The sequence below is a fragment of the Myotis yumanensis genome, unplaced genomic scaffold, assembly GCF_028538775.1.
Source record: "Myotis yumanensis isolate MYYU_CA2020_CCGP unplaced genomic scaffold, mMyoYum1.0.hap1 SCAF_3, whole genome shotgun sequence".
Classification (NCBI taxonomy): Eukaryota; Metazoa; Chordata; class Mammalia; order Chiroptera; family Vespertilionidae; genus Myotis; species Myotis yumanensis.
This window is the reverse complement of record NW_027223754.1, coordinates 59,541,245-59,555,113: the sequence shown is the minus strand read 5'-3', so window position 1 is coordinate 59,555,113 and position 13,869 is coordinate 59,541,245. Positions and strand designations below refer to the sequence as shown.

General features: G+C 40.5%; 1 protein-coding gene across 12 annotated transcripts in view; it reads left to right on the top strand.

Annotated features, from left to right (window-relative positions):
• Positions 1-9,340, top strand: part of LMO7 (LIM domain 7) — a 217,928-nt gene extending 208,588 nt beyond the window's left edge. For 11 of the 12 annotated variants that reach the window (XM_070408919.1, XM_070408921.1, XM_070408920.1 and 8 more), the window contains 5 exons: positions 98-311; positions 3,899-4,174; positions 5,978-6,086; positions 7,177-7,279; positions 8,594-8,700. In XM_070408919.1, coding sequence (XP_070265020.1) covers positions 98-311; positions 3,899-4,174; positions 5,978-6,086; positions 7,177-7,279; positions 8,594-8,616 — 725 coding nt within the window. In that variant the 3' untranslated portion in view covers positions 8,617-8,700. Of the gene's footprint in view, positions 1-97; positions 312-3,898; positions 4,175-5,977; positions 6,087-7,176; positions 7,280-8,593 lie in introns of all 12 variants that reach the window. The other variant, XM_070408931.1, reaches the window with a different exon arrangement.
• The last annotated feature ends 4,529 nt before the right edge of the window (positions 9,341-13,869 follow it).

Here is a 13,869-nt window from a genome sequence, read left to right as displayed (position 1 = left end):
CACAAGGACACATTTTGCTACACTCTATTTGGAGATGCATCCACTCTTCCTTTTTTAATGTCCTAACCCTGCAGCTTTGGATGTGTTTTTAATTTAGGAAGCCATAAATATTTAGACCGAGTTGGGAATGGTAGCTCAACACAGAGGAGCGCCAAGAAGGAACCAGGTCCATCAGGAGCAGAGTTGGAGAGGCAACAGATCCTTCAAGAAATGAGGAAGAAAACATCCCTTCACACCGACAGCAGCTGGATCCGTCAGCGCAGTTCCAGCGTCAATAAAGAGCCCATTTGTCTGCCTGGGATTATGAGAAGGTGCGAGACATTTTAGGAATTACTCCCTCTTCTGTGCTGTGAAGCAAATATTTAATTTCTAGACACGCTGGCTACTTTGGGTGAAGAGATGTCATAATCTCTTCTCTTAATCCAAGATGTAGTGGGAGAGAGGCAAGTAAAGCAAATGTCATTGGGCACTCAGGTGCCAGACCCGTACCAGTTGCTTTGTCTGGAGAAAATGTTTTGAGGCAGGGGTAAGCTTCCTGTTTTCCACACGAGGAGACTGTGGCTCCAGCAGGGAATACATGTGGACGAAACCAAATGACTAATAGGTTTCAAAGCTGGATGTAAAAGTCTGAAGTGTGATTTGGGCACTTAAATAATTCATGCAGTTCTTGTTGCTTCCTTGGATGCTGGACTTAAAATTAAGCTTCTGTTTATTTGTTTATAATGAGATAATGGTTAGATTGGAATCATAATAGTGTTCACAAAGGTGAAAATGGTTAGATTGGAATAATAGTGTTCACAAAGTGTGAAAACTCAATTTTTTTAACTTCCTGAAAAATATACAGATATAAATTAATTGGAGATGAGAGGATGAACATTTTAAAAGGTATATCTTGAATACTAAGGCTACTTTTATTCAGTATTTCCACAGCTAAGAAACTAAGGAAGATCATCTGCAACACATTACAGACAAAGGGCTAATTATCTCAGTGTACCACTAACTTTTGTAAATCAGTAGATAAACCCTGACGGCTATTTGATAATTGATAAGAATAGATAGTTCATAGAAATAGAAATAAAGTCTTTAAACATATAAAAGATCAACATATATGGGATTTGTAGAGAGTTAAAATGAGTGTGTAAGTCTAGTATTGATGAATGTATAAGGAAACAGGGATTCTTCCTGATTGGTTGGATGGTTTTTCAGTTATTAGCAAACCTCCATTTGAGCAGAAGTGTTTGTTTGTACCCTGTGAGCACTTTGGTTTCTGGCATTTTATCTTCTGGATATGTTTGGTTAAGTATGCAAAGATATATCAAAGAATATATACTTTATTATTATTATTTATTGATTTTTGGTGGGGGAGAGAGTGAGAGAGAGAGAGAGAGAGAGAGAGAGAGAGACAAATTTGTTGTTCCACCCATTTATGCATTTACTGGTTGATTCTTGTGTGTACCCTGACTGGGGATTGAACCTGCAATCTTGGCTCATTGGGGCGACACTCTGACCAGCTGAGCTACCTATCCAGGGCCTATCCTATCTAATAAAAGAGTAATATGCAAATTGACCATCACTCCAACAGACAAGATGGCCGGAAGGAGAGGGCAGTTGTGGGCGATCAGGCCAGCAGGGGAGGGCAGTTGGGGGCAACCAGGCCTGCAGGGGAGGGAAGTTGGGGGGGACCAGGCCGGCAGGGGAGGGCAGTTAGGGGCAACCAGGCAGGTGAGCAGTTAGTTGGGAGCCATCAGTCCTGGATTGTGAGAGGGATCCCAGATTGGAGAGGGTGCAGGCTGGGCTGAGGGTCCCGTACCCCGCCCCCCCCCCCCCCCCAAGAATTTCATGCACCGGGCCTCTAGTACTTAAATATTATTAAATATACAATTAAAAAAAAAGTGTCCCTAGTACTCGTTAAATAAATGGTGGCTCACAGATTAGGTAGAATATGATACAACTATTAAAGAATTGAAAGCGGCATATTGCTGCTCAAAACTTTGTGGGTTAAAATAATGATTCACATCTCACAGTTCTGAGGGTCGACTGGGCAGTTCTGTACATGGTGTTCGTCAGGGAACCTGGACAGCTCTAGTCATTCAGAGCCGGGCTGGCAAATTTTTTTGTATGAAGACAGATAGTAAGTAATTTACTTTGTAGGCCACATAAGTCACTGTCAGATTTTCTTTGTTCTGGTTGTTTTATGACTGAAAATATGAAATACCCTTCACTCACGAGTTGTCCATAGGCTGGCCGTGGCTGCGATTTGCCAACCCCTGAGAGAGAGGCTCCACTAAGAACTCAGCTGGGAGCCTCTTTTCTCCATGTGGGCTCTCCACATAGCTGCTTGGGCGGCCTCATGACACAGCACCTGGATTCAAAGAGGAAACCTTGCAAGAGGATAAGCCCTAGTGCTTATTAGCAGACCTCCATTTGTATCGTGCTTGCTCATGTCCCATAGTTCTACATGTCACATGGCCAAGCCCAGAATCAGTGAGAGGGGACTACACAAGGGCACAGATGCCGGGAGGGATGATTCACTGAGGGAGCCACGAAAGTGTCTTATCATATGAGCTGACATGAAGTTAGTTCTAAGACCATATATATTATATGGAATAAAGCAATGAAGAATATGTATTGTAGAATAATCCTATTTGTTTAAGAATGGTAAACACATCACATATATTGCATATGACTATAGACCAGGGGTGGGCAAACTTTTTGACTCGAGGGCCACAATGGGTTCTTAAACTGGACCGGAGGGCCGGAACAAAAGCATGGATGGAGTGTTTGTGTGAACTAATATAAATTCAAAGTAAACATCATTACATAAAAGGGTACGGTCTTTTTTTTTTTTTTTAGTTTTATTCATTTCAAACGGGCCGGATCCGGCCCACGGGCTGTAGTTTGCCCACAGCTGCTATAGACATTGCTATACTTACATATGTCAATTTGTAGAAGGATACACAGTTAATAATGGTAACGTTTGGGATTAGCACGGGTAAATTGTGGTGAGAGGGGGGAAAACCTTATTCCTCCTTCAGATACCCTTCTCCACTGCCTGGGTCTTTCTCATCATGATGATGTAGTACTTCTATAACTTCAAAAGAAAAAAGATATTTTTAAAATTTGGGTTAAGAGATAAAGTTTTAAAAGTAATAACAAAATTGACTAGGTAGAAGCATACCCTCATAATTTGGAGTCATTCTTTATAGATCAGAATTAATGTAAGTATATTACTTCATTTAAGAGAGATTTCCCAAACTTTGTATTTGCATGAGGTTTTGGTGGTGAGTGAATGAGGGCGACACAGTAGCAATGGCCTGGATTGCTTTGGAATCAGGGAGACTTTGGTTTGAAAGCCAGTCCACCACTGGCTAGCTCTTTTTATTATGGACAAGTTAACTTCTATGAGAATATATATATATATATTATTGTGAAGATTAAATAATTCAATATTTTTGTGACAGTGTTTAGTCTAATACCGGACATATGTAGGTGTTTAAAAAGATGTGTGTGGTTTCATTTGTTTGGGGTCTAAAAATGAAGATTGGTATGTCTAAAAAGTTAAAGATTTAAAGGGCAAATATGTGTGGTCTTTGTCTAAGTAATTTATTTAAAAAATACTTTTCTTTGTATTTTCCTTTCTACTTTGGTATTTATTCTTTAACCTAAGCACCAAGTAAATAAAAATAGAAATCAATGAAGGTTAACTGAATTTGAAACACCAGGATGCCTCTGATGAAAAGAAAACTTCAGTTTTAAAAGTAAATTTATATGTACTTGGACTTGTTAGATTAACACCTGCTTATAAAATGTATAAAAGTGGTGTTTTAGTGACTGTAATGTTAAATAATTTCTGGTTGACTGTGTTATGTAATTGTGGCTAATCCTTTCTCTGTTTCAGAGGCGAATCTCTAGATAACCTGGAGTCCCCAAGGTCCAATTCTTGGAGACAGTCCCCTTGGCTCAGTCAGTCCACAGGGGTCTATGCTTCTTCCTCTGTCCAAGACTTCAGCCACCCACCCCCTCAGCTGGTGTCCACGTCCAACCGTGCCTACATGCGAAACCCGTCCTCCAGCATACCCCCACCTGCAGGGGTGCCCGTGAAGACCAGCCCCGCACCGTCGCCCACTCCACGCAGCCATTTCCCTTCAACTTCCCCATCCCAGCCACGCAACAGGTGAGGCCCTTTGGGTTTCTCCTTGTCTTAATTTCAGGGGTATTTTTTCATTAAAATTCCCTCCAAACCTTGTCCAAGCTTCCCAAAGAAAGCCATGCCTTTTTGAATGTATCAAGTTCAGTGTTCTTTTGTCAGATCAGTTCAAAGGGCTCTCTTCATAGCTTTCTAAGAGCATTTATGGATGTCTCCCGAAGCCCTTGGTGACCTCTCAAATACCAGCGTCATTGCCGCTGTCTCATTGGCCAGTGCTGTGGTCAGTGACTTGGGTACAGATGTACCTGGATCATTCTCAATATGCAATCATACAGATACACAGTAGCCTAAGAATGCATTTGAAATTTATGAGCAAAAGCAATCGTGTGAAAGGGTTGACTGCTTTAATGAGACAATACAAACTCATTTTATAGAGACTGAGTGTAAAAGGAAAGCATTGTAACCAAGCTCCATTGTCTATGGAACTTTTAAGCAGTTAGATACTGTTTTGTGTTTTTTTTTTGGTTCTTGATTTTCAAAAGTATTGCCTGCCTCTTACTGGTTTGCCGACATTTTGTTCAGATGACAGCAACTGATTCTGTGGATCATATGCCATGGGAACTGTGGAGGAGTTATAACCATAGGTCTTGAATAAAAACTTGCCTTTTGCTATGGAGGAAAGCTCAGATAGCAGCAGGCATTGGGTGTTTAGATCTGAGTAGCTTCTCCAGTGATCAATGAGGCTTCATGAAGCCGCACACAGCAGTGTTTCTAGTGTTACCCAAAGGTAGTGCTACTAGCATATACTGCTTCTCATGCAAATGAAATACTGAAAAGTAGAAACACAATGATTGATATTGGGATTTTTTTTACCCATTAAATACAGGGTTTTTCTTAAGAGAATATATTTTTTAGATCCATCTAAAAATGTTGCTTGTACCAGGATCTATAAAATGTGTCAGGGAGTTTGAGTTGAGAGAAGGTGGGGTGAGAATTTATGGTCAATTATAAAGGAAGATGAAGGCCATGTGTGGGGGAGACAGTACCCATTTCCTGACAGCCCCCCCTGGGAGAACACACAGGAGACAGGCCAGGGCTTTTCTGCCTGAAAAGGCCTCTGTCTGGGAGGTGGTGCTCTGACATGAGGCACTCCACAGCTGTGCACTTTTCAGTGCCACTGAAGTGCTAGGCTAGTACTGTGGCATCCAGAGGTAAGAAGTGGCCTACCCCTTCCCACCTTGGAGAGAAGGTGAGACTTGTATCCAAAGGGAGGTAGAAACTCTCCTTGCTTATCTAAATGGTAGCTGACAGGCATTTTCCATTTCATTCTCTCCAGAGGCAGTCCTCAAGCCAGAGGCACAGTAAGGAAAGCAGCTACTTCTGTTTAAATGAAATATTGGGCGAATGAGAAAGAGGATGGGAAACTAAGGTTGGGAGGGTAGCTTACAAGGCCTTTTGGAAGAAGTGGTGGGCTGCTCTTTTGGTATTCTGATGGGAGAGATGACATGATTAGACTTGTGCTTTGGAAGAGGGGAAACTACTGCTGAATACAAATTGATCTAAGGAGGATAGCGGCTCGAAATGCAAAGTGGACTAATTACACCAAAATTGTTCATTTATTGAATAGGCATCAAGGATTTCTGAACCATCGCAGAGATCCTTCAAGGTATAATATAATCAGGGCACATTTTGATTGGCTGGTGAAACTTTTCCTCCCACAGATTAGAGACTTTGCTAAATAGTTAATGTTAACACCCGAGTGTGATTGTAAAATAATAACCTTGAGCAGCACAGATGAAAGCCTCCATTCCACTCTCGTTCTGCATCTAGGTCAGTCAGTGGGAAGCGCGTGTGCTCCTACTGTCATAACATTCTGGGCAAAGGAGCTGCCATGATCATCGAGTCCCTGGGTCTTTGTTATCATTTATATTGTTTTAAGGTGAGATTAAGATAAACAGCCGCTGCTGCCCTGCAAAGCTTTGCTTGGAGAGCGCATGGCTGCTTTGCACGCTGCAGGTGGATGTGCCGTTAGCGAGCTAGGTGCTGCTGTATTTGTCGGTCTGTGCTGCATTTGGAATCTCAAATGGCTTGCTACTATTTAGTTCTCCAATCCTGAACCTGGCTTCAAAAGTTGTAGAAATGCTCTGCACTTCCCATCTCCAATCTGTTAAGATTCCATTAGTAAAATTTACAGTGCATAAATGCTTTCTCTGTCATGCGGTCCTAGGCATATTTAAAATATAATTTAATAATGTCATTAACAGCATGGGGATGGGACGTGCAATTATTAAAGTATCTAAAAGCCTAGCTTTGACTAAGGAAAAGCATGGGAAATATTTTTACAGTTGCACAGCTGCTTGCACTTGATGGTTGCTTACACATGAGAAAAAACTAAGGCTGTAATGACTTTATTTTGCGGTAACTGTCTTTAGAGACACATCTATTTGATTCTTGAACTTGTGTTGGGCCATAGAGTGATTCTGGTTGTTGATCCCAGAGTCCCACGGACCACAGCTTGTTTAAGCTTGTATATGACTGGCGTGGGCTGTTTCTAGAGAAAGCAGAGTGATTCACAATTATTAGTGTTGGAGCACTTGGAACCAAAATGCCCAGCCTTGAGGTGCGAACACTTGCCAGGCTGGTGCAGTGGGAGCCCTGGGCGAGTCCCACCCCAGAGTGGAGTGCCAGACCCCCAGCATCCATTCACTCCCACGGTTCTTTCATGTGGTGCTTTATCCTCTCTCATTCCCCAGTGAGAAGAGAAGACTCGCTTTCTATAAGCCAGTCAATGAATTGTTTTTGCTCTTTTGGTATATTTAGAATGATCATCTTGGCTCTTAAAATTGGCTCTATGAATTCTTTAATGACTCATCTAGCAGGCTTGATTTTAATCTACTAATTATCTTTTGGCTTTTTTTCCTGAAATATATCTAAGAGCTTATTAGCTGCATTTTGCTCAGTTGTTTTTTCCAGGAGTGCCCCAACCTTTCTTGAGCTCATCCATGTGCTTTTATTTTTTTTGTTCTCAGTGTGTTGCCTGTGAGTGTGACCTCGGAGGCTCTTCCTCAGGAGCCGAAGTCAGAATCCGAAACAACCAACTCTACTGCAACAACTGCTATCTCCGATTCAAATGTAAGAGAGCAAATCAGGGAGAAAATTTCTAATCTTTTAAGGAAACCGCGCGTTCCCATGCATTTCCCTGAACCTGCGCCCATCTCCCCCTCGAGCTCCCTGCCTTAGAACTCAGGTCTCAGGAACCTTAGTGTGGCCCACCCATTCCAAGAGGGTACGGTCGGGGGGTCAGAGCTCGGGATGCAGCCACACAGGGTGGGTGTGGGGCTGAGGAACTGGAGAGGGGCGTGTGCCCGAGTCAGGACGATGTCCTGTGGGGTCTGCTCCGTCTGGAGAAACTGCCAATGACCTGAGGATCCGAACAAACCAAAACACAGTTAACATGAATTTTTGGTGTAGACTGTCATCAATTGTTCTCTCATCATTAGCCATTAGCTGATTTCTATTATTTTACAAGGGGCTCTGATTATGCGATTTAGAATATGATCAGTTTTAAAAACTGTGGTTTGAAAGGTCATAGAGATAGTCAGTTTATGCTTCATTATTATTAATCAGATATCAACATACACATTTTTAAAAGGAGAGCATGAGGTCTGATTATATGGCATTTCACTGTTATTTTCGGAAAAGTTGAGTTTTTCAGCAACGTCACATGCTATTTTGCATCTAATCATGTTTTTGTTTCTAAGTGTGCTATGAAACCGCGGGTAGCACGATTAGATTGCGTATTGCTTATAGCTCCATGAAGACAGCCATTACTGCCGTGTATATTTTGAACCTTGATGCTGGTAACATGTGTTTCTTCCCAATGTGAAAGGGTGTTACAAGTGGTATCAGCAAATCCCTTTGCTTTTGAACTCAGAGGTATTTATATGGCCCTTTATGTGAAGAGTGCTTTGGAAATGGTTTCAGCCCAGTCAACTCTCTTTTATCTGTCAGCGGGGTCTGAGTCTTCTTACCCCAGCAGCCCAGTCCTTCTCTGGATGCTGCCACTGAGCTTGGAGAATGTCAAGGCTGGGTGTGCAATGGCCGGGAGTGTGTATATGTGTGTGTGCTTTTCTCTCTTCAATCAAATTTCAAAGCCAAATAGAATTCATATTTGGGGGACTCACCATGGAAAAAGTACCCATGCCTTCTCTCTTCTCCAACACAAATAAAAGAGAGTTGAGTGTAACTTACTTCTATACGAGCAGTTCCAAGACTTCTAGTATCCAGAGGCTGGGGTTTGCCTCGCTTTATCCTCAGTGAGTGACAAGGTGACTTTCTACCTCGAGAGGCCATTCTCTGAGTGATTACTGCTATGCATCCCAAACGGCAATATTCCAGAGTTTCTGAATCTAAGCGCTGTTCTTTCTTCTCTCCCTGCCTGATCAGCTGGACGGCCAACCGCCATGTGATGTAAGCCTCCATACGAAAGCACTGTTGCAGATAGAAGAAGAGTTGGTTGCTGCTGATGTAGATCTATAAATATATGTTGTATGTCTTTCTCTCTCTCTTTTTTTTTTTAAGAATAACACTTTTTTTTTTGGCCTCTGTAGATTACATCAGAGCAGTACAGACTTGGTAGGACCTGTATTTTTGTTGTTGTTTATTTATAAGGAGGTAATTATGTGTGGGGAAAAGTGCAGTATTTACTTTCTGAGTTCAGCATCCTAACAGCACAAGGGTAAAAAGAACTTCAAAATATTTTTTGAGGCTGATAATGATCAGTGGTGTTTTGAAGAGGGTTATTTTATTGTTTTTTTTTAAAAGGTTCTAAAACATTATTTGAAATAGTTAATATAAATATATAATTGCATTTGCTGTTTATTGTAATGTATGCTAAATTAATACAGAACCATATGGAAAATGTCACTAAAATGCACCCCCAAATTTGCTTTCTGTATCCTTCTTTTCAGCTATATATTATGATTTGAAAACAATTAGCTTATATGAGATGCTATTTGCTTGATGAGGGGAGCTCTGTTTTCTTTAGAATGGTCACTAGCCAGTTTTCAATAGAAAGCTGCTGCTTTTCATTAATGAAAAATCATTATAGTTTGTATACCAAAAATTTTCTCCAGGAAGTAGTGAGCCTTTCTGTCCAACTGTATTTGTAAATAAAATTGCTGATGCATTTAAGGAGTGGTTCTTTTTTTATTTATTTTTCTTGTGTGTTTTTGTGTGTGCCTACCTTCTAAGTACTTTAGTCATATTTCAGTATGTGACTTTTTGTGATATTATGTTTTATTTACCATCTTCACTGAGGTATAAATTGACATCATAAATTGCATATATAAACTGTACAATATGACAAGTTTGGGTATAAATGCATAACTCTGAAACTATCACCACACTCTTGATATTGTTTTTATAGAAAAATTTTAACAAGGAACTTTATTTTTGATGGGAAGCTGTTTTTGAATGCAATACATTTTTATGGTAAGAGGTGAAGTGAATGGTGAATTGTTGGATCATTTGCATAAAATCTTTATTCTTTTGCTTCCTCAGTGATAAAAATGAGCCCAGCTGGCATGGCTCAGTGGTTGAGCATTGACCTATAAGTCAGGATCTCAGGGTTCGGTTGCGGGCTCGATCCCCTGTAGAGGGTGTGCAGGAGGCGGTCAATCAATGATTCTCTCTCCTCATTGATGTTCTCTCTCTCTCTCTCTCTCTCTCTCTCTCTCTCTCTTAAAAAATATATAACAATGAGTTTAGAAAATGTGTACAGTAAAAATACTGATATCTCTAATGTTTTGCAATCTGGAGTGGGAATTAAAGAATAAAACACTGAAGCATGCTTTGAGAAAAATATAAACTTGCTTGATTCTATTATAATAATGAGAGTGGAGTGGATGGATAATTTCAGGATATGAGAACTGTATTGGAATAGGTTAGAACTATAGTAGATGATATGAGATCATGACTCGAAACCATGATGGGACCTGAACAGAAGTGAAAGAGTAACTCTGGAACTTCAAGTTTAGGTAGTTTAGAGACTGATATTGTTGAAGAAGGAGATGAGCTCTGTTCTGGATATATTGCAGGGTTGACATATAAGAAGTGCATAACAGTAACTGGAGAGAAGGGTTTGAGTATACGCAGGAGAAAGAAATGGCATCTATTAATGTTTGTTTGCATGCTTGAATTGACTTCAATTAAAAGTTTATTTCCCCACCTGAGAGGAAGTCAAGAAGGTCGGTTCATCTAGCAGTTCAATAGTGTGATTGAAGACCTGTGTCATTTATCTCCGGCAGTTTGGCCACCTACAGCTGTGGCCTGATCCAAAGGCTAGTCACTACCATGGTTGCAAGACTGATTTCTCATGGCTCTTACATGTGTAAGGGAACTTTCCCAGAAGCCATTAGCAAAACCCTTCTTTTCACATTCGCCAAACGTGGGTGATTTTCCCATTTTTGAACCAAGGGTAATCTCATCTCTTGGCAATCAAAACCTCCTTAATGGAAATAAACTTCCAAATCGTGCTATTGATAATTAATGGGAGTCTGATGGAGTCATGGTTGGAGAGTCAACCACAATACTTATCATAATTAGCCTTAATGAATTCTCAAACATTATTTGCAATCTTCTAGACCCAGTGCTTTCATAATTAAAACCTTGTAAGTTAGTGGGTTTCTTAAGGAACAATATAGAAAGAACAGGAGAGTGGACAAGAATATTTCCTTTGATTGTACCCAACAGGGATTACCTGAGGGAAAAAAGTCGGTAGAAAATTTGATCTGTTCAAGCAAATGTAAAAGAAAGCTCAGCTCATGGTGGTGCTGAAGTAAAAAAACAATCCAGCCAGGAACCTGAATAATTTGAGAATACCCGTGAACACTTTGTGAATGTAAAGTATGAAAAATGGTCTCATGCTTTTTCAAGTTTCTTACATAAAAATTCATGAAAGGAAATCATGTGTTTAATACTCACCTTTTAATAATTAAATTTTAAACTTAAGATGATGGAGTTTATACACTGTAATCCCAAGACACCTTTGAACACAGTTAAGGGGACTCAGTAGCTCTCTTGATGATTTCTGCTCGACAACTGTTAATGCTTACACTATAAATATCCTCAAAGCGCTTCATGGATAGTATTTTTCAATTTTATAACACAATCCTGTGGGAGATTACCAAAACTCCTTGCTCTTAAAGTTAGACTGGAGGAAAAACAGCATTTCCATAGGGGAGGACTATTAGAATCTGAAAAATGGTGCAGCCGTGTTTTCTAGGTTACATTCAGGCTTTTAACTTACATATTTTCGCATGCTACTTGCTGTTACCTTTCTTCTTTTGTAGCTAAATGCTTTATAAGATCTATAATGAATTCACTGTCACAGACCTGCATGTGAGGCATTGATCTGTCTGTTGCCATTTCAGGCTAAGTAGAGAGTTCCTCTTAACATTTGTCAGAAGCTCATTCTCCCTTTCAGCCTGTTCTCTGGCAGCAGGAAAACATCCATCAAAGATGCCAGAACTCCCGGGTCAAGCTTGCAAGTCATGTGCTCTTAAATTTATTTCTACCTCCAAATCAGACTAGCTTCCCAGAATCCCTTAGTCATACATTCAAGTTCAGAAGTATAATGAGGTCTGGGATGGCCATGATGCCTCCATTCTGAGTATGTTTAAATTCTAGTCTCAGGAATATAGCTCATAGCTGAACAGAAGGCCAGATGAAAGTGGATGGGAGAGAGAAGGTAGGAAACAAGTGATTATTGGGTACTGGCTGTGTGCCAGGTTTATTAGGGACACAGTAAGAAGTGTGGTATTTTCACACTATAAAGTTCAACTATGAAAATTAACATTTTTATAGTTGAAATAAAATACAAACAGTCAAATCAGGATTTTTCCCTAGCCCCTCTTCTTCCCTGAAGTTGGCATCTGACCTTTGGCCTTTGTTTACACAGTGACAGAGTCATGGCCCTGTGGGGGGTCTGGGGAGCGTGTTGTTCTCCCTACTTTCTCCCTGGTTCACTGGAGCATCTATTGTCTGGTCTTTGTACTCGTTAGCCCTTTGTGATGGCATCCACTGGGGCGTCCTCCCTCCAGCCGGTCAGCGCCTGGAAGATCTACGCAGCACAGCCTCTCCAGTGTTCAGCTTTGGCATCCATCCCTACATCTCAAACCTGGCACTCCTTCGGGTCATCGGGCCTGCTCTGTCAGCCAAAGGTCATCTCTGTCCCTGGGTCCTTTATCACATCTTCAAAGCCCCCTTTTCAGATAAGGTAACATATTTATAGTTCCAGGGATTAGGATGGGGACATTATTCAGCACAAGACAGTTACTTTGATATTTACCTTCTAAAAACGGAAATTAATAGCCTGCCCTCGTGCCTCTGTTTACTTAGAGAAAGTACACTAGGCCCTGGCCAGTTTGGCTTACTGGTTAGAGCATAGGCCTATGGACTAAAGGGTCTCGAATTTGATTCTGGACAAGGGCACGTACCTCGATGGCAACCTCGGTTCCCAGCCCCAGTCAGGGAGCATGTGAGAGGCAACCAATCCATGTGTTTCTCTCAGATCAATGTTTCTCTCTCTGTTTCTCCCCCTCCCTTCCAATCTCTCTTTTAAAAAAATCAATGGAAAAAGCATCATCCAGAGAGGAATAAATAACTAACTAAGTAAATAAATAAATAAAGGAAGTACACTAGGATACTTCTGATTAAAAATATTAAAGTACTTAAATTGCATTTATAAATGTGTGCTCATCACTAAAAGAATGGCATTTATAGTATCAAGCCTACTTGATTTTCAATGAGATAGTGGTTGTTCCAATGACCTCTACATTGCCTGTTTTGCCAGTGTGTAACTCATTTCTTATGCGTGGTCTCCAAAATGAGGTGCAAGTAGGAAGAACATATTAGAACATTCATTTATGTTTTTATGTTTGAAAAAAAAAATTAAGCTATTCTAATATATCATGGAAGGGTTGACACAAACATGCCTGTCTTTATGGCTAAATTAGTCACATGTAGCACAACACCGTGAGACCTCCTGAGGGCTGAAGAGTTTCACACTATGGAGGGTGACAGTGGTGCCCTCGTTTTGCATGTTGTGATGTAATACAATTTACTTGTGGCATCACCTTGCAAGTCAGATTTAAAAACTAAGTGTGAAGAGCATGAAGAACCTCTACAATTTTTTCCAGTGATGTTTAAAGTCAAGTAAGGATTAACCCATCCTTTACATACTACATACAATGGTAAATATTTATAAGCATCTTTTGTAGATGGTAGAAAGGCAAATACCCTTGTTCTTCCTATTGAGGTTGAAAATGGTTGAAATAATATACTGAAAATAACATGGAAACTGATACAAGTGTATTCCTTTATCAGCAAATATTCGTGGAAGTGGCACAAGAAACATCACTGAAGTGAAGAAGAAATAAGTATGAGAACAAGTAATACAGTGTGGGAGGTTGGCTACTTAGTCTAGGTATCTCCATCACATCTCAGCTTATTGTATTTGCTAAGTGGTTTTAGTGATGAAATACAAGAACTATTTCTTTATGAACCATCAAATAGAACAGAAAATTACTTTTACTAAAAATAGTAACTTATGATTAAACTGTGTATGTTTACCCACTGATGGAACAGCTATTCTATATAACTAGAGGCCCGGTGCATGAAATTCATGCACTGGGGTGGGGGTTCCCTCAGCCCAGCCTGCC